General features: G+C 44.3%; 1 protein-coding gene across 10 annotated transcripts in view; it reads left to right on the forward strand.

Annotated features, from left to right (window-relative positions):
• Positions 1 to 24,877, forward strand: part of LOC126457568 (nuclear receptor coactivator 7) — a 799,075-nt gene that overhangs the window by 470,021 nt on the left and 304,177 nt on the right. For all 10 annotated transcript variants that reach the window (XM_050093982.1, XM_050093983.1, XM_050093984.1 and 7 more), the window contains one exon: positions 8,454 to 8,548. In XM_050093982.1, the coding sequence (XP_049949939.1) occupies positions 8,454 to 8,548 (95 nt within the window). The remainder of the gene's footprint in view (positions 1 to 8,453; positions 8,549 to 24,877) is intronic.

The following is a 24,877-nucleotide window of genomic DNA, read 5'->3' on the forward strand; positions in this document are numbered from 1 at the left end:
AGGCCGCGATTGAAACACTGGGGGATGTTACGATAGAGAGCTGTTCCCTTTTTAGCAACTACTGAGCAAACATACGCTTGTCCGAAATCTTTGTTTTAACTTTCATCACTTTCATTCGATATGCGATGGGAGTGCGCTAAAATAACATAACTTTCATTCCCTTTTGTTGTTGGTAAACGAAGGTAGCCATTTCTACTATTGTAATTAGCCTAACGCCGCTTTTGAACACCATGTTCACAGTGGCATTTTAAACCAGCTATTTACAATCGAGGTCAAGTTTTCCATGTCGAGAACAAGGCAACGTCGGCCACAGAGATGGTATTCCAAGAAAATGTATAAGTGTTTTTTGTCTGGTACGATATTTTAGCATGATTCTCATTTCGCTACATGAGCAACTCACGTAGCACAGTTTCAAAAGATCTAAGAATCACTCGTGTTAAACAGTAACAGTTTCTGGGCAAACTGCAATTAGATTATTTTCGTAGTTAGGCTGCTGGCACAGTCACAAATGCATCTTTGTTCTTGTCAGCTCACTGGATCACCTCCGTGCTGTAGTGTTTAGCGTTCTTGATTCTGACGCGGATGTATGTAGTTCATTGCCAGAGACCAGCGATTCTTTCTGTGGCAGGAAGATCTGGAATGATGTCCATTCAACATCGTCAGGCCAACGGAGAAGCTGTTGTTTAGTTAAAAGCAGCAGGAAAAACTATTTGTATGAGTAATCATCGTGACTCACATGCAAAGCGCCAAAGTTGAAGAGGTGGTAATCGAAGGGGTAAGCGCATTGACATTTATTGCCGGCTACAGAGTTGCAGTTAGTGCCTCACGAATCCAACTACTGCAAAACAATGTTCGTTTAAACAGGCAGTCGACGGATAGCTGAAGTGAAGGTGCCAGGCGACTGTGGCACTTGGTGACGTCACTTCCCGGCAAGGCTGTCTCAGGCGAGCGCGTTTTGCCGTAAGAGTACTCCACCACAGCAGTAGGCGTCAGCTAGATGTTCTTGTTAAACGAGCTCTCGCTACCAGGCGACTGTCAAGAGCTATGCTATTCCTAGAAAGTCTCTGTGAAGGCCGGTTCATAAGGAGCAAAGTTTAGTTTAGAAGGTGCGATTCACACACATTGTTATAGCTAGTACCTGTTCTCCAGAATAACTACTGAACAGTCCGCTGAATTGACTAGGATTAAAATAGTGAGGCGGGGATTGTTTCGAAAAGCTGAATTATGTGCGCAGGTCTCCGGCTACGCACTACTGATAATTCAACATAGACCAGTCGCATAACTTCAAGCATGGTTCAAAATGGCTCGGAGCACTACGGGACTTAACATCTGAGGTCATCAGTCCCCTAGAACTTAGAACTAGTTAAACCTAACTAACCTAAGGACATCACACACATCCATGCTCGAGGCAGGATTCGAACCTGCGACCGTAGCGGTCGCGCGGTCCCAGACTGAAGCGCCTAGAACCGCTTGGCCACACCGGCCGGCACTTCAAGAATGAACTGTCCCTTTTTCCATTAAAAGTGGATCTGGATTTCTTTTACGTTCATTCTGAAGTTAGTTGGATTATTGTTCCCGTAGTCTTGGGTCATTGTTCAGATAGCTAAACCGACGCCCTGTGTATTCGAAAGATACCCGGTGGGCACCAGGTTTGGCCCGGAAACAGAAGACTCCAGTAAGTCAACCTGGTCTTGGAGTCAAGGAATTCCTTTGCCATGCATACGGAAAGGGTCAGACTGTCACCTCAGTTGTGCGAAACAGGCTAGTGCATAAAACGTGTTCGCCCGGCTTGACCATATAAACTGAAGATCATAACACTACAGTCACGAAATACGACTGTCACATAACACTATGACCGTCGGCATAACAACGATAAATTAATGCAAATTATGTCACTTCCGTCGCGATCCACTGTAGGTTAAAAACAGACATTGTTGTCTCCGAAATTCACTCCAGGAACTGGAAAGTCTTACGTCCGTGTACGTCAGAAATAAATAAACTGTTCAAGAACTAAAACATAAGTCTCTTCATCATGACTCTCCTCCAATGGAACGTTCGCGGCCTTAGGTCCCACAAAGAGGATTTACGGCTGCTTCTAGCGTCGCAGCGTCCCCTTGTACTCTACCTACAGGAACCGAAATTGCGCCCTCACGACTGCTTGGAGCTTTTACATTTTTTTTCCGATTTGTTTTGACCTTCCCCTGATGTCGGCATTCCCTCTCATGGGGGCGTCATGCTGCTCATAGAGGATGACATTCACAGTCAACCCATCTCGCTGACTACCAATCATCAAGCTGTGGCAGTTCGCCTTTTCTTCCCCCACCTTACTTTTTTCCTCTGTACCATTTATGTCCCTCCATCATTCGCTTTCACCAGGGCAGATTTCCTTCAACTTAGTGGGCAGCTGCTTCCCACATTTTTACTACTCGGAGACTTTAATGCGCATCATCTCCTTTGTGGTTCTCCCAGGACCTGTCGGAGAGGTGCCCTCTTGGCTGACCTTCTCAACCAACTTAACCTCCTCTGCCTTAACACTGGAGAACCCACTTTCCTTTCCGACTCCTCGTACACCTATTCCCATTTGGGCCTATCCTTCTGCACTGCCCAGCTGGCCCATCGTCTTGAGTGGTCTGTTCCTTCTGATACCTACTCGAGTGACTATTCCCCGTTTGCTATCCGTTTGCTGACTCTTACCCCATCTGTGTGCATACCCAAATGGCAGCTTGCTAATGCTGACTGGCAGCTTTACTCCTCCCTGCCGACCATCGAAGAACAAGTTTCCCCACTTGTGATGACTCTCAAACATTATCCTTACTGCTGCAGGATGTTCCATTCCTCGCATTTACTCTTTATCACGTCGTGTCCCAGTCCCTTGGTGGACTGAGGCACGCTGCAACGCAATTCACGCATGGAGACGTGCTCTCCGCGTTCTTAACCGTCATCCTACGATGACAGACTGCATTCATTACAAACAGATGCGAGCAAAGTGTCGTCGCATTCTTCAGGATAGCAAAGGGCTAGCTGGATTTCATTCCCTAGTTCTTTTAACAGTTCAACATCTTCCTCTGTCGTGTTGGACAACCTCCAACGGCTCTCTGGGACCGAGATCCATTCCCCTGACGCTGACGTCATCGTGGACCCTATTGTTGTCTCCAACATCTTTGGCCGTCATTTTGCTGTCCCCTAGTCTGTCCATTGGGACTCACGTATAGTCGATGAACACACTGTGTTCGTGCTCTATAGTTTTGTCTTGGGCGCGCATGACCCCAGTTGTTTTTTGCGCCCTAATACAAAACAAAACAAACTGTCTAGCGTAACAAAGCAACATGGTCGCAAGTAGTATAAAACAGCATAAAAATTCTAATTCATAGTAAATGTTCATGAAAACAAAAGTGTTTAATACACCTCTGTAGCCGAATTTTATGCATGATAAAATTTTAAATTGCCCAGATATGTTTCGCTGGGAATTTTTAAGAATATATTGACAGATGGATAGGTCATCAACCAGTATAAATTGAAAGAGGCTATTTCCTTGTAGCTGTCCATATTTCATTATGTGCTATTGCAATTATGGCATTACGCAACTTTCTAGCTCAGTAGATAGATGTCATTACATTGTGTAAATCAGGTTATAGATATCACAAAATCAAAGACCCAACAGACGCCATTACTTGTCGTCACAAAGATGAAAACGTAACTTAATATTTCTGTAAGATTACGTCATGGAGCTTAGCGTAGTTACTATTGACGTACCAACTGATGATCATACAGTGATTTGTACTTATAATGCTTGGAAGTTACACGTTTACTGTGGTGACACATTAATCTCGTCAGTGAAATCCCGACCTTACGTTGAGATGCAGTATTAATAAATTGTTCATTACGGAGAATAAGTGTAACAGAATAAGAAAAAAGTAATATATTTGCGAAGAGCATTAAAAAAGTATTACTCCCCAAAAGTTACTCGTTTTGACATTTGACTCCGCACGCCATACAGTGACATTGTTACAAATATTTCATATGAAAGGAGGTATTGTCATTTGACAGTTGTTTATAATAAAAAAATCTTTTAGTTGGCGTTCTGTCACGTCAAAGAGCCCAACAAAGTGAAATACCAAGCCAGTGACCGAGCGAGGTGACGCAGTGGTTAACACGGGACTCGGATTTGGGAGAACGACGGCTCAGGCTCAAACTTACGTCCGCCCAACCAGATTTTGGTTTTCCGTGAGTTTACTAAATCACTTACGTCGAATGTCGGGACGTTTCCTGTGAAAGGACGCGGCCAATTCCCTTGTCCGTCCTTCATTTCCCCGAGCTTGATGCTCCGTCTCTTAACGACCTCGTTGTCGACGGGACGTTAAACACTAATATCCATAAAGCCCGTGAGTGTGATGATGGCGACATACACACACACGTCAGATACATCTGAGTTTTGATACTTGCTAAAGCACACAATTGTCACTATACTGTACTTGAGAATGGCTAGATTGGTGAAATAACATTTGTGAATACCGAATTTTAAAACTGAATACTTTTTAATATTTAAAGACGACGATTCCCTCTTTCAGGGAGTGTTATTGTGTCGGATTTACATGTCTTCACAGAGTTGCCATTGTTGCTGTCGTTCATTTGAGAAATTTTCCACCAGACTATATCCTTAGAACGTGAAAAAACTTGATCGTATCATAAATCGTGTGCTGTTTGGATGCACAGTATTTCTTACATTCTGTTGAACTTTCTTAGTATAAAATATATTGAAGTCCTGTTCAGGCGAAGCACGGTCTAAATATCAGCTTCCACCTCCTGGGATATTACTTTCGATTTACTAGTTTCCGTAGATGACTTCATGTATCACTGTGGTTCCTGCATCTCTACCAGTGGCTGATTCCCCCTCCATTGTCGAACAGGAGCACATTTTCCCTTTCTTGAAAACCTTGATGCCGCCGGCACTTTTTAATGGAAATCAATTACTGCAATCTTCAACTTATTACACATAACATATTTATTAATCATATACTGCAACGTGCGTGGCGACAATACCTGATATGGACCAGGTCGTATGATGAATGCAGCAAAACGTGCAAATTATCCTGTCTCGTTAAACAATACGCTGTCTGGTTTTTTTGGAGGTAATTCTCGAAACTAGCAGAAAATATATTAAGAAAACGTCAGTTGACGTAGTGTGTTCAATCATCTGATTACGAATACGATGGACATGAATGACAGACCATAGCTTTGGAGAAATTTGCGGCTGTAAGACAGCATGCGAAAAGTGTCGACTCGCAGCGCTCGTTGGGCGGGCGTCAAGGTCGGTCTGTGATTCACACTGGCATGCCGAATAGTTGGATCACACTGCGGCGTCTATGACGTGATTGTGTTATCCGCACTTGGAATATTTAAGCAGATATTGGCTCATGTGCAGCCACTACCTCCGTTTATTCGTGGGAGCACTTCAGAATTAACTGCAATGTCGTTCTGGTTCAAATGGCACTGAGCACTATGGGACTTAACTGCTGTGGTCATCAGTCCCCTAGAACTTAGAACTACTTAAACCTAACTAACCTAAGGACATCACACACATCCATGTCCGAGGCAGGATTCGAACCTGCGACCGTAGCGGTCACGCAGTTCCAGACTGTAGCGCCTAGAACCGCACGGCCACTCCGGCCGGCAATGTCGTTCTGGCTTAAGTCCTCTGGAGACATCACAGTGGAGTACTTGTTTTTACTTCTCGAGGAAAACAATGTAATTTACGACAGAAAAGTTGGCACTGAGTTTAAAAAAAAAAAACTGAGTACACGTGTATCAAGTGTTTCGTAACTGGTTGTTACACGCGGCACGTAACCCTGATTGTCACACTAAGTGCCTCCTGCAGACTATGTTCACTGCTCTGGGCACCTGCTTTGAGTTGTCATCGAATGAAATTGATATAAGCGCGCGCTTAATAATATCGTTGCTTAGGCAAAGAATATTCGACGGAATCTCTTTCTATGTCCTAGCGCGGCATTGAGTTATTGTTAAAAATATCCATGTTTGTCTTGTTGTTAAAAGCCCGTCGGTCAGATTTTGAGGTGGCAGTTAAACTGTTACTATCATTGCGCTAAAGTGTATTTAGTTTTAACAAAGACCTTAATCGTTCCTTCTGTCACACTTTCGCAGCATGTTCTCACTAGGGCGTGGAGAAAAGGAATGACTCCGTATTTTTTATGTGGAAACTCTTCGAGCTTTTTAAATAAAACAAACTTTATTAAAATTCTAAATGTTTATTCTTAATTTCTACATATTTATTTTTCAACATAGTCACCCTGACGACGAGCTCTCCACCGCTTCACCGCTATCGAAGTGAAGTTTCCAAAGGTGATCTTTATGTTTTGGAAGTAGGTGAAAACGGGGTGGGGGCAGGTGGGAACGGTATGGGGGATGATCGATGACAGTGAACCCAAGGCGTCGCATTGATGCAAATGTCACAGCGCTCGTCTGGCATTGTTATGCTGAAAGAGAGGGTACTCCACGTGTGCACGATTTCTTCGAATTCTAAACTCCATTACAGCACGCTTTTTCTCACGCACGTACTACATACTTCGGCACACACGGCCATGTTAACACGCTACAGCTGGGGCAGCAGATATGTCAACAGAAGAATAAAAATGTAGAACGTTAATAACAATTGTTTTATTTGACGAGCTCTAGGTGTTTTCACGTAAAAATTTCGGAGGCATTACTTTTCAAAACGCCCTGATGTAACTGAGTGTCGGGTTGGGCCCTTTCGAGAGATGAATTTGACTCTGTGCCGCCGGAAATACTTTAGAGCAATGCTGTCGTCCGTAAACGTATTCATTCCCCGTGTGGCAATTAACATAATACACTATACACTACTTGGGACCTGAAACAACAAATGCTATACCTTATTTTAGACTCAAGTAAAGGGTTGTATCGCCGAACGTGCAGGTAAACTTCTCATCAACTGAAGCTTAGTTTTGACTACCATCGCCCATGCATTTATTTCCCTTCGTCGTAAGCCGGTGCCTGGAGTCTGTCGTGTTAACGAACAGTGAAAAAAAAAAAAATCAGTAAGACAAAGGTAAGAACTTCCGATCTTGAGGCGAATTGCTATTTACTGTTTGAGCCATCAAGGCAGAATGGTAGCTTTTAAAAGACGGAATTTTTTCCCTTCTGTTTACACTGGCTTTTAAGGGCTCACAGAGAAGCACCACAGGTGGAATGTTTACGCAACCTACTGTGTGTGCTGTCCCATCGATGACGTCAGGGACGCGTCATTGGGGCTGTATTGGAGACGCGTGGCGACCTTGACAGAGCAGTCTACGTGCTTCACAAGTTGTCGGCGCTCCTGTTGGAACTACAGGCGTACGACAATAAACATTCGCTTGTGTTTCACGTTCCTATCGCAGGCAGTCGCTTGGTATCCAGATGCCAGACTGCGTGACCTACCTTGATTTACATTTAAAAGCGTGGCTGACGAGCGCAGTAATTGGCTTGCACTGCTGGTGTTTATCTAGCCAGTTGCAAACATTAGCCAATAATCATCTCGTTACCATTGGAAGCAGAGAGTTTACAACTTTCCAATCGGAATCTTATTATCGGAGCGCAGAAAACAATATTTCCATTCCCAGTGTGCAAAGATACCAGAACAAAAGGAGTCCAGAAATTAAGTTCAGTAGCTAAGCAATATTAACTCTGTTACTTCAGTGAAAAGCAAATCTACAGGACTAGACTTACGACACAGCTGACCCGTCTGTAGTACTCTTAAGTGGAAACTGACCTTGTTGGATGAAATTCCGTTTAGTCGCACCCGTCAATGCATCTCCAATTACGAACTTAGTTTCCGAGTAAAAATATTAACTTCAGTTTCTGATCACACAATTGAATTTTGTTTTCGGCGAACGTTTAATGCCGGGATTCCTGGTTGACGTTATACTATTACTTCGCACATGATATTGTAATACTCGCAAATTCGCGAGAAAGTCCTTTGGGTGTAGTGTCCTATTGCGAAGAAAATGCATCAAAACGCTGGCGCCATCATTTACTTTTGAATACAGGGAAGGAAATAATTTTTGCCTCCTTTCGATTTTTTAAAAATTTGATATTTCTGCAATTTAGCCGGGAGTGGTCGTCGAATATCAGGCCCTGACAACTATGTACTACAGGGCATAAATAAAGAAGGCTGCCTCCTAGGCTGTTGCTAGTTCTATGATAACTGAAGATCATCAGAAAATTGAAACTGATAATAAATAATCATGTTATCAGTAGTTCTTGCAACTTCCGTGAAACATGGCACTTTCACACTTGTTTTAAAGTAAGTTTCCAATAACAGTTTCCGAGACATCACTTAAAGTTCTTCTGTTTGAGGAACATACCTCACCAGGACACTCCAGTGAGTGCAGAATACTAGTTTACGTTATTGCGTATTAATTTCCTTCCTTTCTTGTTTACAGATTCTGATGGCGGAGGTCCCGGAAAGGACGGCGCCCCTCTCGGGGAGCGCCGACCCGCTTCTGCCCCGCCCCCAATCGAGACGACGACGTACACGGTGAGTGGATATGTGGCGGCTGCATGTTACAAATCTCCGGTACAGATTAGCAAAATGGAAATCATCCTCTACAGCTATACGTATGCTATAATGGAATTTTCTGGGTACATTACTAATAATAATACTAAATTTCATTCGCATAGAGGTTTTCTGTAGATTAAAACTGAAGAAACTGCAAAAAGGTGAGAACTTAGGGACCCTGGATAAACTGTAAGAACCAGAGGTTGTACAGAGTTTCAGCGAGAGCATAAGGGAACAATTGACAGGAATGGGGGAAAGAAATACAGTAGAAGAAGAATGGGTAGCTTTGAGGGATGAAGTAGTGAAGGCAGCAGAGGATCAAGTAGGTAAAAAGACAAGGGCTAGTAGAAATCCTTGGGTAACAGAAGATATATTGAATTTAATTGATGAAAGGAGAAAATATATAAATGCAGTAAATGAAGTCGGCAAAAAAGAATACAAACGTCTCAAATGAGATCGACAGGAAGTGCAAAATGGCTAAGCGGGGATGGGTAGAAGACAAATTTAAGGATGTAGAGGCTTATCTCACTAGGGGTAAGATAGATACTGCCTACATGAAAATTAAAAAGACCTTTGGAGAACAGAGAACCACTAGTATAAATATCAAGAGCTCAGATGGAAACCCAGTTCTAAGCAAAGAAGGGAAAGCAGAAAGGTGGAAAGAATATATAGAAGGTCTATACAGGGGCGATGTTCTTGAGGACAATATTATGGAAATGGAAGAGGATGTAGATGAAGATGAAATGGGAGATACGATACTGCGTGAAGAGTTTGACAGAGCACTGAAAGACCTGAGTCGAAACAAGGCCCCCGGCGTAGACAACATTCCATTAGAACTACTGACGGCCTTGGGAGAGCCAGTCCTGACAAAATTCTACCATCTGGTGAGCAAGATGTATGAAACAGGCGGAATACCCTCAGACTTCAAGAAGAATATAATAATTCCAATCCCAAAGAAAGCAGGTGTTGACAGATGTGAAAATTACCAAACTATCAGCTTAATAAGTCACAGCTGCAAAATACTAACGCGAATTCTTTAGAGAAGAATGGAAAAACTAGTAGAAGCCGACCTCGGGGAAGATCAGTTTGGATTCCGTAGAAGTGTTGGAACACGTGAGGCAATACTGACCCTATGACGTATCTTAGAAGCTACATTTAAGGAAGGGCAAACCTACGTTTCTGGCATTTGTAGACTTAGAGAAAGCTTTTGACAATGTTGACTGGAATACTCTCTTTCAAATTCTAAAGGTTGCAGGGGTAAAATACAGGGAGCGAAAGGCTATTTACAATTTGTACAGAAACCAGATGGCAGTTACAAGAATCGAGGGGCATGAAAGGGAAGCAGTGTTTGGGAAGGAAGTGAGACAGGGTTGTAGTCTGTCCCCGATGTTATCCAATCTGTATGTTCAGCAAGCAGTGAAGGAAACAAAAGAAAAATTCGGAGTAGGTACTAAAATCCATGGAGAACAAATAAAAACTTTGAGGTTCGCCGATGACATTGTAATTCTGTCAGAGACTGCAAAGGACTTGGAAGAGCAGTTGAATGGATAGTGTCTTGAAAGGAGGATATAAGATGGACATCAACAAAAGCAAAACGAGGATATTGGAATGTAGTCGAATTAAGTCAGGTGACGCTGAGGGAATTAGATTAGGAAATGAGACACTTGAAGTAGTAGAGGAGTTTTGCTATTTGGGGAGCAAAATAACTGATGATGGTCGAAATAGAGAGGATATAAAATGCAGCCTGGCAACGGCAAGGAAAGCGTTTCTGAAGAAGAGAAATTCGTTAACATCGAGTATAGATTTAAGTGTCAGGAAGTCATTTCTGAAAGTATTTGTATGGAGTGTAGCCATGTATGGAAGTGAAACATGAACGATAACCAGTTTGGACAAGAAGAGAATAGAAGCTTTCGAAATGTGGTGCTACAGAAGAATGTTGAAGATTAGGTGGGTAGATCATGTAACTAATGAGGAGGTATTGAATAGGATTGGGGAGGAGTTTGTGGCACAACTTGACTAGAAGAAGGGATCGGTTGGTAGGACATGTTCTGAGACATCGAGGGATCACCAATTTAGTATTGGAGGGCAGCGTGGAGGGTAAAAATCGTAGAGGGAGACCAAGAGATGAATACACTAAGCAGATTCAGAAGGATGTAGGTTGCGGTATGTACTGGGAGATGAAGAGGCTTGTACAGGACAGAGTAGCATGGAGAGCTGCATCAAACCAGTCTCAGGACAGACAACAACAACAGAGGTTTTCTATCCAACAGAAATTTTAGCATGTCATCGCCGGCCGATGTGGCCGTGCGGTTAAAGGTGCTGCAGTCTGGAACCGCAAGACCGCTACGGTCGCAGGTTCGAATCCTGCCTCGGGCATGGATGTTTGTGATGTCCTTAGGTTAGTTAGGTTTAACTAGTTCTTGTTCTAGGGGACTAATGACCTCAGCAGTTGAGTCCCATAGTGCTCAGAGCCATTTGAACAATTTTTTAGCATGTCATCGCATACAGTATCTGGTCAAAAGTATCCGGACACTGACTAGTGTCCACACTTCCTTTTTTGACGGCATGAAATGTGGTGGGGATACTTTCAGCGGTGTGTCCTCAAGGGCGGAAACTAGAGAATGTAGTGATGCTGAATGTCGGGATTTTGAGCGAAATCTATGTTCACATAACGCTAGGGACAGCTCGGCCCGAAACGTAATGAACCAATAGCATACCAGGGTAGCGGGATCCAATACGATTGCTTCGTTTCCGATGAGCTTGTGTGCGGTCTGGCGGAGACATTTTTATCTTTTGTGTTCTGCAGACTCCATGGCAGACATACCGAATGAATGTTAATGTCTACATGTGAAACATTATGGGAACGATTTAATAAAAAATGATTCATAGAACATTGTATTTTGTTAGTGCAGTTGTTTTGTGCAAAAGGGGAGGGAAATGAAACTTCGTCCTTATCTTCAATACTTCAGTGCTCGTGTTGCTCGCATGTGCTTCTGGAACACTGACATATTGTAAAAATTCGAAGAAAACTTTTTGTAATTTCTAGCACAATTTGTATTGAATAATTGTTTTTGCGAATAGTGGAACATGCTACAATTACGTGTATATTTCGCCTTTAAATGGTTATTTCGCTAGACATAAAACGTGAGTTACGGAAATTATAGTACAAAAGACAGTCCGGTACCGTAACATTAATGTCCATTCTCTACTTTGCACAGTGTTCATTATTACTCGCAGGAATTTCAGCTTTGCCCGTTCCTGCATAACCACACCCTCCGAAATCGTGACTTATCAGAATAAACAGAAGTGTATTCGTGACTAGCTAAAAAGCAAATATCATTGCTGTTTCTTTCACTTTAAGGGGTTTGATCGTTCGTTCTTTAATCAGATAATTACAAAATCGATGGGACTCGTTACAGAGCGAGAGTACCCTCTTGTATGTAAATAATATCGAACTTTACGGAACATTCTTCTATTACATGAATAAGAAAGAACCGGAATCTGTTACAAACATGAAAATCGGGAAAAATATTAGCATGTAGCAGGACGCGAACCTGCTCCCTCAGACACCGCAACCACGTGTTACTGAAAGTAAGACCACGATGTTCGCATAGACCTCATTTTCGCATAGACCTTATGACTTGGATATTATTTATTACAAGATTTTCGCTGATGTGTCGTTAAATGCTTTCATAATTGTAATAAATAGTACCCAGAATGATGTTTGTGATAACTCTTCGATGCGCCATTGCCTTCAAAAGGCATAGTGACATGACAGGAAGTTGTAATACAGTAAGAAACAGAATACGATGAAATCCAATATGGGCTCCCCACAGTAGCAAGCGGGCGACGTCACGTGACCCGACCCGAATGTCGTGAAATGCTGTTGGTTATTCTCGCTTCGCCGGCCGAGGTAGTTCTAAGTTCTAGGAGACTGAAGACCTCAGAAGTTAAGCCCCATAGTGTTCAGAGCCATTTTATTCTCGCTTCGGGCGGAGCTGTCCCTAACGATAAGTCGACGTTCTGAGTCATCCCAAAGGTGTTCCACTGGTTCCAGATTCTTACTCTGGGCAGGTCAGTCCATTTCAGGAATGTTATTGTCCACAAACCATTGCCTAACAGATGCTGCTTACTGGCAGGATTATTCCTGTTATTTTTGAGGCATTGCCAATCCCCTCCATCTAATCGGCGCAGTTTATAGAGCGAATAATCACTCGTTTTTCGCCATCCACTTCCCAGTGGCGTTACTTCTTGCACCACGTCAAGCATCGTGTAACACTGACTACAAAAATATGTCGGTCATGAGGAACTGTTCAACTACGGTGCCCCATTCTTTGTATCTACATGCGCACAGTCTTGGTGCTCGCTGCACTGCTGGCAGCACTGAGGAACTCGGTAGGGATTTCTTCCTCTGATTTGTCATTTTTTTTTTTTTACAACCATCCTCAACAATGCTTGTCGGTCCCTGTCCATCATTGCATGAGGTCTGCCTGATCATGATCTTGTTTCAGTTGTTGTTCCTTAGCATTTCCGCGTGACATTCCTGTTACCAACTGTTCACTACGGCTGTTTTAGATGAGTTGAACTGTCGCTGATGGATCTGTTACTCAGGTGACATCCAATGACTAATTCAGGTTCGAAGTCACTAAGGCCTCCCGACCGACTAACTTCGCAGTTACTGCTACTCTACTGACAACACAATAATCCCCGTCTCCATTTATAAAGGCGGGTCCGCCTCTCGTGACATACAGTGATAAAATTCCGCATGACATAGGGTTGTTCAGATAGTTTCAGATGGTGTAAGTATCTATTCACGATGTTCTTCCATGTATTTAGATTTTGTATATCCTCTTCTTTTACACCAAATGTTTTCATCATTAGTTTTGCACTTTGGATCCAGATGCTCATGGGTCGTCCTTTTCCTCCTCTTCCTTCAGTTGTCCACCCCAATATATATTTCATCCATTCTTCTTCCATGCACATACCACTACAATTTACTCGTATCCAACACATCAGATATTTCCTTCAACTTCCATTTCCCAATTATTTGTGTTTCTGAAATTCCTGCTAAGCTTCTCCAAAAGTCCATCTGAAATACTTCTAGATTATGTGAATGTTCCTGATTAGTTGGCCAGGTATCTGCTCGATATAAGATTGTACTATGTAATATCGACTCGAATATGATTCATTTAGCTCTGTTCGTCATATTCCTGCTCCATAAGATTGAGCTGACACTCGCAGTGACCTTCTGGCTGTTAATGATAGTTTTATGAATTTCAACATCTGATTTTCGCTCTTTTTCTAGATCCGAGAAAGCACTTCATAAATATATGCATTTTACATTGCTGGCAGCCACGACGTAGGGAGCCTATAGCCGTCCTCTCTACTGATGTTCTTAGGCTGTTTTGGGATTTCAGTTGGCTCTTGTATTTTGTGTGCGCTTATTGTCGCCTCCTGCGTGTGCTGGCGATTCTTGGAACCCTACAGGGTGCTGATAATCGTAATGACGACTTGGCAGTGCCAGTCTGTGGTGTTGCTCCAGTGGAATATGGCGTTCGTGTTCTGCTGCAGGTGCCATTAGCCCTTCCGTTTTTCTCCATGTACAAGGCACTGCACTCACAATGTTTCGTATATTAGGCCTACAACTGCAGTGCTTATGGGTTTATGGAATCTTCAGTAGGTTCTACGAAATTCGGTGATACGCAGCTCTTTCTGTTTTCACTTGATATTGATTTTATCGGTAATTGGTTTTGACCTTAAGGTAACGGTTGAGTACGTTTATTTCCGGTAGACATAGTGTTTGCCGTTGGGAGTTCTGTTGCTCTCCATACCAATTACCGGAATCGCACCGTTACTGCCTTGTTTCTGCGCTAACTGAATGCTCGTGCGCGGGCTGTTAATATACTTTCAAAAATTTGCCCTTCGCAAAGTTAAATTATTATCCTGCAGAACACCTCTACTCAGCAGACACGCCATTCTCCGACTTACATTTCCTCTCCCAAATGCCAGCATGGAACGAAAGAGAGCTTATGTTGTATATGAAATAGTAAAGAGCGCCTATTGACATGTTGCAGCTTCGAGTCGGGCTGTGAAGCGTACTCAGGTGGCTTGAATTGGTAAGGCACTTCCCGTGAAGCACGAAGGTGGGCAGCTCTCGTGCCAGTCCTTAACAAACTTGGGAGGTTCCATTACTGATAGTTAGTTCATTACCTACTGCCTGCTTAGGCTACGTGCAGTTGTATCTTTCGCTTCCTTCCTTGCGCGGGACACATCTTCTGACGTCTACAAACTTATTGTAATTTTGGGGAGACCACATTAGAAACTACTTGAGTAAGCGCTGGAGATCAGATTTTCACTTTCCTGAGTGAGCGTTGTAACAGCTGACCAATGTGATCAGGTGTCACAAACTATTGTAAGCTCGTTTCCTTTCATTTTGAACATGGGACAAGACTGCAGCTAGGTCACGTACCTACCCGAGATCCAAGAGTGTCCGCTGATTGCGTGCGTCGACCCGGACCGCTACATCGCTGGTCATCCAGCCTTGGAGCCCCCCGAGTCCCGGCAACACAGTGGCATCAGTGGGCGCTCCTGGACATCGCCGATCAATACCTGGTCGCCGATCAGGCGCAGCGACAGCTGATGTGATTCGCTAGCCTCCGCGAGTAGGAGAGCGCCTTGCCCAGTAGCCGCGACCTGCATGTGGCGACTGCCGCTAGTCTTAAACTGGATGCGCAGTTGTGACTGATTTACATGTCTCATCGGGAGAGTGGGGTATATAGCGGCACCAAGGGAACCGAGCCTTTGCGCCCCCTCCCTCCCCCATCACCCCTTGTTACCCTTATTTTTTTATAACTTCGAAAATTGCTAGTGAGCCAGTAATGAATTCCGTATGTTGCCTATGCAAAATGAATATCGGTGTACAGTTCCATATCAAGTTCAAACTATCCAAGCTGGTGTTAGGTATGGATTGAATCAGGCGAATCTATACAGATATACAGAAATACAACATACACGTCGCTATATACAAAGTAAAGATGCACCTGTAACGCTCACTGAGCTACTCCAGTTACGTGCTGCAATGAAGTAGTTCAGCCTATTCAGGAGGAACAGACATCAAATCATCCTCTGCTCGTACTGGTAAAGATTTTTCCGTGGCCTCCCTGGTTACAACTGTCAAACTATGGAATGGTTCTATAACGGATCATAGCAGATCCGTCCTTATACAACTGAGTGGTTCCTTTAACAATTACTACCTCGACGTGAAGAAGGCGTTCAACGATGACTTGTCTTTCCTTATGAATTCTTCCATTACCATTCCCATGTGCCTTCGTGTACTTCATAAGAAGCTGAAAAGTCAGTATTCTTTGCTTGAAGTTCTGAAGTCCACGGATGTTTAATGTTTGTGCACGGTATCGTTCTGAGCTGATACCAACAAATGTACTTGTTTTCTGCTTACAAATAGATACTGATAAATATAATTCTAACAACTATATTAAGGTGACTATTGGTCAGTAAATTGATTTCGTGTCTCAATTCTTGTTTGGTCATTGCGACTGACAGACGTCTCGTAAATAGTACGTATTGGAATTGCCAATACGAAGGAAGTAAACAGAAAAGTGTGAGACAATAGCTATATATTTCCTGAACCGCTTTTTTCCAGTCAAAGACAAAAATGTAGGCCATATTAATTTTTTTTAAAATGCACAAATACGAAGAAGAGATACGACGCAATATAGTCAGGCTACGAAGCTTTGTAAGAGTGGTTTGACATGGAAACAAAATGGACATAATACCGGAAGCAGGCAGTATGAGACACGAAATACGAGGCATTTAGATGCACTAATTTAAGAAAATTTCATGCTAAGTTTCAAGCACGAGGTGAGTTGGTGATGGGGAAAACAGCAATAACGTGCAGAATTTTTTAGTAAACTATGACGTGAAGGAAGAGAGCAAAGTGTCATGTTGAAATGTTTTACAGACTAGAAGTGAAGTACTGTAGAAGGTATTGTCATTGGTCACCTGTAGGTGACTGCGAAGTGGATCAAATAGTATTCCAAGTTTCTGCTCAATTGCGTTATCACCTTGTTGAGCCGCGGCGCAGTTAACGCGCTAACCTGAAACTGACAAATGAGGATTCCTTGTGCCATTGGACCGACGCCCTAAAGAGCTGCCCTCAGGTTGTGCGACGAATGTAGACATATAGCGCGTCTTGGAATTTCGTGTCACAATAATCTCAGGAAACGCAGGTGCTTGCTTTCGCTGCAAGCTGGGGAGCATGATCTACAGTTGATTATAATCTCTTGTGCATCTGTGTAATTCTCAGTTAAAACGTGAAGGCATGCACGCAAATTACATCCGCGGTGTTAAAAGTATGTGCTGTAAAAAGATATAATCGTTCGGAGATGGCATTTATTAAATTTTCCTCCTTGTCTTGTCTGTAATACGTAGTCGTTCACAGTTTCCAGTGGCTCAACGGCCTGGAGCTAGTCTTTCAATTCGACGTCACTTCGCCTACTTGCGTGCCCTTAAACTATCCTACTAAACCTTCTGTGGAAAAGGGCATACCGCTTAACGTGAAGTCCAAAGCATATGCCGTTCCTGGCGAATATTCCAATCACTGAGAGGTGAAAGATTGATATTTGACGGACTGAAAGTTTCCCATCGTTCGACCGGCATTCGATCCCACAACCTCTCCGTTTCCAAGCACACGCCTTGCTACTAGATTACCCCGGCTCACTTATTCCACACGATCGGCTGATTACGGCAATGTTCCATTGTCAAAAGGTTACTTACTACCTCCAAACTTTATAGGCACACTATGTGAGTGTATACAATGTACGGCTGCCATTTAGCTATATAACTACTGTCGTAATAGACTCGAACGAGACCTGCGTTCCATATCATTATTCAGATCGTTGATGACCATGGATAACAGTGTAAAATAGTTTGAGTCGTCGTCGTCGTCGTCAGTCCGAAGACTGGTTTGGTGCAGCTCTCCACGCCACTCTATCCTGTGCAACCCTTTTCATCTGCGTATTACTACTGCAACGTACATTCATTTCAGCATGCGTAATGTAGTAAACAAAGCCTTGTTTTCCCTCTACAGTTTCTACCTCACAAACTTCCCGTCAGTACTATGCTGATGATACCTTGATGTCGCAGAATGTGCCCAATCAACCGATCTCTTCTTTTATTCAAGTGCTAACACAAATTTTCCCCACCAGTTCGATTCAGTACCTCCTCAGATACATACCCATCTAAAGTTCCTCTTTCTTCTACAGCACCACGTCTCAAAAGCTACTGTGTTCTCGTCTGAACTGCTTATCGTCTATGTTTCGCACCCGTACAAGGCTAAACTCCAGATAAATACGAGTGGCGTTCAGTAAGTAATACACTGCATCTTTTTCCTGAAAGCAGGTTGGTTTTATTCAGGATTCCAATGCACAGTTTTATTCCCCACTCTTTTGGCTACAATAGCGTATTTTTCAACGTAATCTCCGTTCAATGCGACGGCCTTAAGCTACCATACTGGGAGGGCCTGTATTCCCGCATGGTACCACTCTACTGGTCGACGTCGGAGCCAAAGTCTTCCTGCATCAGTAACTTCCACATTATCCACGTACTTCCCGCAGAGAGCATCCTTAATGGGATCAAGCAGATGGAGTTCTGAAGGTGCGAGATTCGAGCTGTAGACAGGATGAGGAGGAACAAACCAGGAAAGTCTAGTGAGCTGCTCACGGGTACACAGGCTTGTGTGCGGCCTTGTGTCGTGATGGAGAAGTTCGTTTGCCTTTTTGTGACGATGAACACGTTGAAGTCGTTTCTTCAGTTTCCTGAGGGTAGCACAATGCACTTCAGAGTCGATCGTTGCACCATGAGGCAGTGTATCAAACAGAATAACAACTCCAGAGTCCACCAAGGCCGTCGCCATGACTTTACCGCGCTCTGAGGATGACTTCCGATGAATGTATCCGCACGTTCCAACACTGCAGGAGTCACAGCTGTGTGCGGCCGACCGGCACGCGGGAAACCGGACAGGTTTGCGCGGCATTGTAGATGGCAACAAACGCGTCGCCCAACGACTCACCGTGTTTTTGTTCACTGCCAGGTCTCTATATACATTTTGCAAGCAGTTATCAAATATTTGCGGTGGTCTGATTTTCCGCTGCTTTCACCGCACCCTCGTTACAAACGCCACTTCGAAGGCTACGTACAACGCCGCAACCTGTCTGAACTTCGTGAAACTATAGGGGCCGAAATGGGAATATTCCATGATGGCCCACCACAAACTCCGCATTTTTCAACTACAGCTGGCCGAGAAAAAATTTATTGCGTTACTTATTGAACGTCCCTCGTATCTTTAGAAAGGACGGAAGTAAAGCTGCGAGGACGGGTCGTGAGTCGTGCTTGGGTAGCTCAGAGCACTTGCCTGCCAAAGGCAAAGGTCCCGAGTTAGTCTCGGTCCTGCACGCAGGAAGTTTCATATCAGCGCACACTCCGCTGCAGAGTGAAAATTTCATTCCAAACTTCTCAGTATTTCAGCTGATAACATGTTAACAAATTTCTCGTTTTCAGAAAATTTTTTCTTCCTGTTGCCAGTCTGCGTTTCATATCTATTCGGGCCAACGTAAATTACTTTACTGCCCAGTTGGCAAAACTCTTCTACTAGTTTCAGTGTATCATTTTTCAGCATAGCCTGATGTGATTTGACTGCTTTACGTTACCCTTGTTTCGCGTGGATTGCTCTGTTACGACGTCTTTTGAAGATACTGTCCGTTTCGTTCAACGGCTCTTCCAAGTCATCTGCGGATGACATTGTAATTCTGTCAGACACAGCAAGCGTCAATGTTTTATTTCTTCTCCCCGGGCTTTAATTCCTCCTTCAAATTTTTCTTTGGTTTCCTGTACTGGTTCCTCAATGTACAGATTGAACAACGTCGGGGATAGGCTACAATCCTGTCTCACTCCCATCTCAACGACTGCCTCCCTTTCACGCCCTTCTGTTCTAATAACCGTAGTGTGAAACTTCCTGGCAGATTAAAACTGTGTACCGGACCGAGACTCGAACTCGGGACCTTTGTCTTTCGCGAGCAATTGCTCTACCATCTGAGCTACCCAAGCGCGACTCACGCCCCGTGCTCACAGCTTTACTTCTGCCAGTACCTCGCCTCCTATCTTCCAAACTGGGTAACTCAGATGGTAGAGCAATTGCCCGCGAAAGGCAAAGGTCCCGAGTTAGAGTCTCGGTCCGGCACACAGTTCTAATCTGCCAGGAAGTTTCATGTCAGCTCACACTCCGCTGCAGAGTGGAAATCTCATTCTGGTACCATAGTGTGGTTTCTGTACAAGTTATAAATGACATGTATTATAGCCCTGCTTCCTTCCGCATTTCAAAGCGTTTATTCCAGTTAAGAGTAATCACCTGAAAATCAGCAGATCGTGTCAAATAGTGTTTGTAACTGTGATACAACCAGGGTGCACAGTACAGCTGAGGCATTTTTCGGAAGAAAGGCTCATAAGACAAAATGGTTATATATTCGAATAACAACTGATTCTAACATAGTTATATGTTAATAACTACTACTAAGGAAATCTTTCCATAATACTACATAGTTTAACCTGTGTTTTTAATGTTAAAAGTCCGATAAACATTTATGGACCCTTTATCCGTTAATCAGTGGCACGAGGTTGTAATGAGTAGACATTTCTTTCATCAAATATTATTAATCCTCAGAACATATTAAGACATAACAGTAATATTGTTCCTAATAACACCTACGATTAGGGAATCCTTGTAAAGATACGATAATTAAGTAAAAAAGGAAATAGATAGCAGAATATATCTATACAACTAAATTGTCACTGTTTTGTCCTGTGGCTCTTACAGTATAATGGACAGTTTTCGTGGTATAGTTTCTAGTTACTGAAGGATATTTTGCCTGTGTTCTTTTTTCCCGTCCTGCATAGATGCCTATTTTCTCAAGAACGTCTGGTTGCTGGTAACTACATCAAGCATACTGTATATCCATGAACTACGTTGATCATCCATGTACTTAAATGAATCCCTTGCATCATTGGTCTGACTTCACTGGATTAAATATCACTGAAGATAGTCTTAAGTCCTGCAATATTCAGTTACTGCATTTCTTTTTCCGAAGCCGGAATGATGGATATGGATCTTTGTATATTACTGATCTTAGTACTGAACCACCTGCTTTGCATTTCAGAAAAAAATTCTGAATTTTAAACACGTAAGCACTCGTTACATTAAACTGAAAGAAAAGTGCTGCGTGTGCACGCATTAAGAAAACGCTGCTCCGGCCGGTACCATTGCGATAATGAAACAAAACCGTAGGAGAATATTCTACATAACTCGCTGATTAATTTTAAACAATTACCCGAAAATGGTCTCACAGCCCTATTATCCTTCAATCGGAAAAAGCCTCGGGTCTCTTTATATCTGAAGAACGTCAGGTTATGATACGGCATCAAGTGGTTAGCATTTTCACAGGTGAAAAAAGCCGTCTGTACTATCCTGTTTCTGGATATAGTTTAATTTTTAATTTATTGTTGGAGACGCTACACGTCGACGTCGACGTTGACATGAGAGCGCCGGGAGCGAGCAATTTCGCATTGAACGGCACAAATTGTGCTAGTTCTTTCAGCGATATCCCGCAAACGGGAGCAGAAATTTTGGCCTGGCGCTCTTGGTCAGTCCGCAGACATTCGATCGTCGCGGCAGTATTGCGGTGTGGGCAGCTCTGCGCGTGGCTTCGGCGCGGCGGACGTGGCCAGCGTTACATTGCCCCCGCCTGCCCGTTCAGAATCCATAATGGAGCGCCGACCGGCCGCGGCCCGGATAAATTTTCGATTGCGGCAGAGCGTGAGTCAGCCTGGGCGTCCTCAGCGACGCGGGTCAAGGCTGTAAGCGGCACCTCCTCCCCAAACCTGTCTAAGTGTCCCCCCTACCTGCAGAACATTAGTCAAACTGTACTACTTCCGTAGCCTCGTAGGCTTTCTCGACATGATCAATTGTGTGCTTTCCGGTGTACAGCTCAGTTGTTGATTCCATTTATATGTACAGTATTGCGACGATCGAGTCAGTCGTCGTCTTCGCGTCCTGCCATTTCTACCACCACATTTGAAAATAACAGCGAGGACTCTGAAAAATAAATGAACGTCGAAGGGCGGATCATGAGTTTTAGTTCGATATCTCGGTCAATGGAGCCAATGGGCGCGAAAGGCAGCATTACCGGGGACGAGTCTCGGTTCACTATAGTTACTTACTGGTGAATCTTGCAGGCTATATGCTCGTGATGCCTGAAGAATTTTCGTTCCCGACGTTGTGCCCAAAGCTGTGTCGGACATCATTAGGTTTGCTCTAGGTTTCACTGAATTCCAGTACCAGTCTGGCTCGCATTTATAATATGAAACAGCTTAAGTGTGTTATACACAGACGGGGAAAGTCGCGACACCAGGGAGGAGTTGTGCGATATAAACTAAAGGTGGTACACGTGTGTCCACATCTGAAAGATGTCTGTTCAAATTTCATGCCACTCGCTTAAGAGTGGCGCTAGTAGCACCACTGCGAGGATGCAAATCAGATTTGCTTTAACACGGGCTGTGACGGTCGTGAGCGTTACTTACCTATGAGATTGGACGTGGTGAGTTGGTGTTAGTCAAGACTGCCTTCAAGGCTATGTAGACTCCATCTACACCTCACTAAGTTTGAACGATGTCGTGTAATAGGGCTACTAGAAGCTGGATGTTCCTTCTGCGATAGTGCAGAAAGACTTGGCAGGAATGGAGCCACTGTACATACGAGCCACTTAAATAGTGGCTACTATTTATTCAGAACTGATACAAAAGAGTTACATGTTTGCACCTGTTACTGTCCTTCGAAGTAGTCACCAGCGTTGTGCAGAACCCGTGGCCAGCGATGTGGAAGGCGTAGTATACCGTTAGCAGAGCCTGTTCTGTTGTTGGTGCGAATGGAGCGGTCTAAATTTATGGTGATTCTCGTGTACGACTGTTAAGACTGTGATGATATTATTCTATCGCATTACGTTCCTCCACGGCAGACCGTCAATGTATAGTTTTACTGTTCGTTTTTGGAGCATCACCTGCGTGCGACCAGCTTTGCGAAACAAGCGGCGACAGTTCTGCGCAACCCACCCATCATTTTGCTCGGCAATGCACGGGTGCATACTGCGCAAGCTGTGGTTGCTCTGTTCTGTCGATGGGACTGGGAAGTATTATACCATCCAGCACACTCCCCGGACTTAAGTCCTTGTGACTTTGATTTGATTCGCTTCAGAACTGTTCCAGAGATTCGACAGGCATTAGACCGCTCCATTCGCACCATCAACAGGACAGGCTCTGCTAACGGTGTAATATGCCTTCCACATTGCTGGCAACGGGTTCTGCACAACGCTCGTGACTTCCTTGAAGGACAGTAACAGGTGCAAGCATGTAACTCTTTTGTATTGTTTAGTTGCCACTATTTAAGTTCAAACCCTTGTATTTGCTGGCAGCTGTGGTTACGAGATTGTGCGGTCGCAGGAAGATGGGCATCCGGACGGCCACATGGCGAGAGAGAGAGAGAGAGAGAGAGAGAGAACGAACGAACGAACCATCGCTTTCGGCATATTGCTCTGGCGCATCTTACTACATCAGCAGCAACAATTTGAGCAGCAGTTCGCACCACAGTGACGAAACGACCTGTTAAGGATTGGCTACTTCAAGGACAGCTGCGAGCAAGACTCCCGTAGCGTGTGTTCCCTTGATCCCATATCACCGCCATTGGCGACTTCAGTGATGTCAAGCGAGAGCTCATTGGCGGGCAGGATGGAGGTCTGTTGTGTTTTCTAATGAAAGCTGTTCCTGCCTCGGTGCCAGTGATGGGCGAGTGTTGGTTAGGAGGAGGCCAGTTGAAGGCTTGCAACCAACCTGCCCGTGTGCTACACACACTGGACGAGCTGCACGTCGAGTTACCGGCTGGGGTGCGATTTCGTATGACAGCAGGAGTGCACTCGTGGTTATCCCACGCATCCTCAACGCAAATTTCTGTGTCACTCTGCTGATACGACCTGTTGCGCTGCCATTCATGGACGGCATTCCAGGGGATGTTTTCCGACTGGATAACAGTCGCCCACATACCGCCGTTGTAAACTAACATGCTCTGCAGTGTGTCGACATGTTGCCTTGGCCTGCTCGATCACCAGACCGGCCTCCAGTCGAGCACAGACGATAAAACATCGAACGACAACTCCAGCGTCTTCCACAACCAGCCTTCACCGTCCCCCCCCTCTATTGACCAAATGCAACAGGCATGTAAGGCCATCCCACGAGCTGACATACGGCACCTGTACAGCACAATGTGCGCACATTGGCGTGTTGCATTCAGTGTTCTGGTGGTTAAACCGGTTATTAATGTACCAGCGTTTCTCATTTGCAACGGCCTTGCCGCAGTGGATACACCGGTTCCCGTGAGATCACCGGAGTTAAGCGCTGTCGGGCGTGGCCGGCACTTGGATGGGTGACCATCCAGCCGCCATGTGCTGTTGCTATTTTTCAGGGTGTACTCAGCCTCGTGATGCCAATTGAGGAGCTACTCGACCGAGTAGTAGCGGCTCCGATGAAAGAAAACCATCATAACGACCGGGAGAGCGGTGTGCTGACCACACGCCCCTCCTATATGCATCCTCAACTGAGGATGACACGGCGGTCGGATGGTTCCAATGACTCACTTGTAGCCTGAAGACGGAGTGCTTGTTTCTCATTTGCAATGGCTTGTCTTGCGCTTAGATCAACCTGTGATCTTGTAATGTTAATCACATAAATATGTTACATAGACAAATGTATTCTCCAAATTTCAGTACTTCACATTACTTTTTGATGCTGCGATTTTTTCCGTCAGTGCAGTTTCATATCAGCGCACACTCCGCTGCAGGCTGGAAAACTTTATCTGGAAACATCCCCCAGGCTGTGGCTAAGTCATGTCTTCGCATCATTCGTTCTTCCAGGAGTGCTACTCCTGGAAGTTTGGTGGAAAACTTCTGTAAAATTTGGAAGGTAGGAGATAAGGTACTGGCTAAGTGAAGCAGTGGTGGCGGGTCGTGAGTCGTGCTCGGGTAGCTGAGTCACAAGAGTACTTGCTCGCGAAAGGCCAAAGTCCTGGGTTCGACTCTCGGTCTAGCACACAGTTTGTGTACCAGGAAGCTCTGCACACTCGAGTGCAGAGTTAAATATTCATTCGTTTCTAACCAGCTAGGAAGTTGAACCCCTCTGTAGAGTGAAAATTCTTTC

Source organism: Schistocerca serialis, chromosome 2 (assembly GCF_023864345.2).
Source record: "Schistocerca serialis cubense isolate TAMUIC-IGC-003099 chromosome 2, iqSchSeri2.2, whole genome shotgun sequence".
Taxonomy (NCBI): Eukaryota; Metazoa; Arthropoda; class Insecta; order Orthoptera; family Acrididae; genus Schistocerca; species Schistocerca serialis.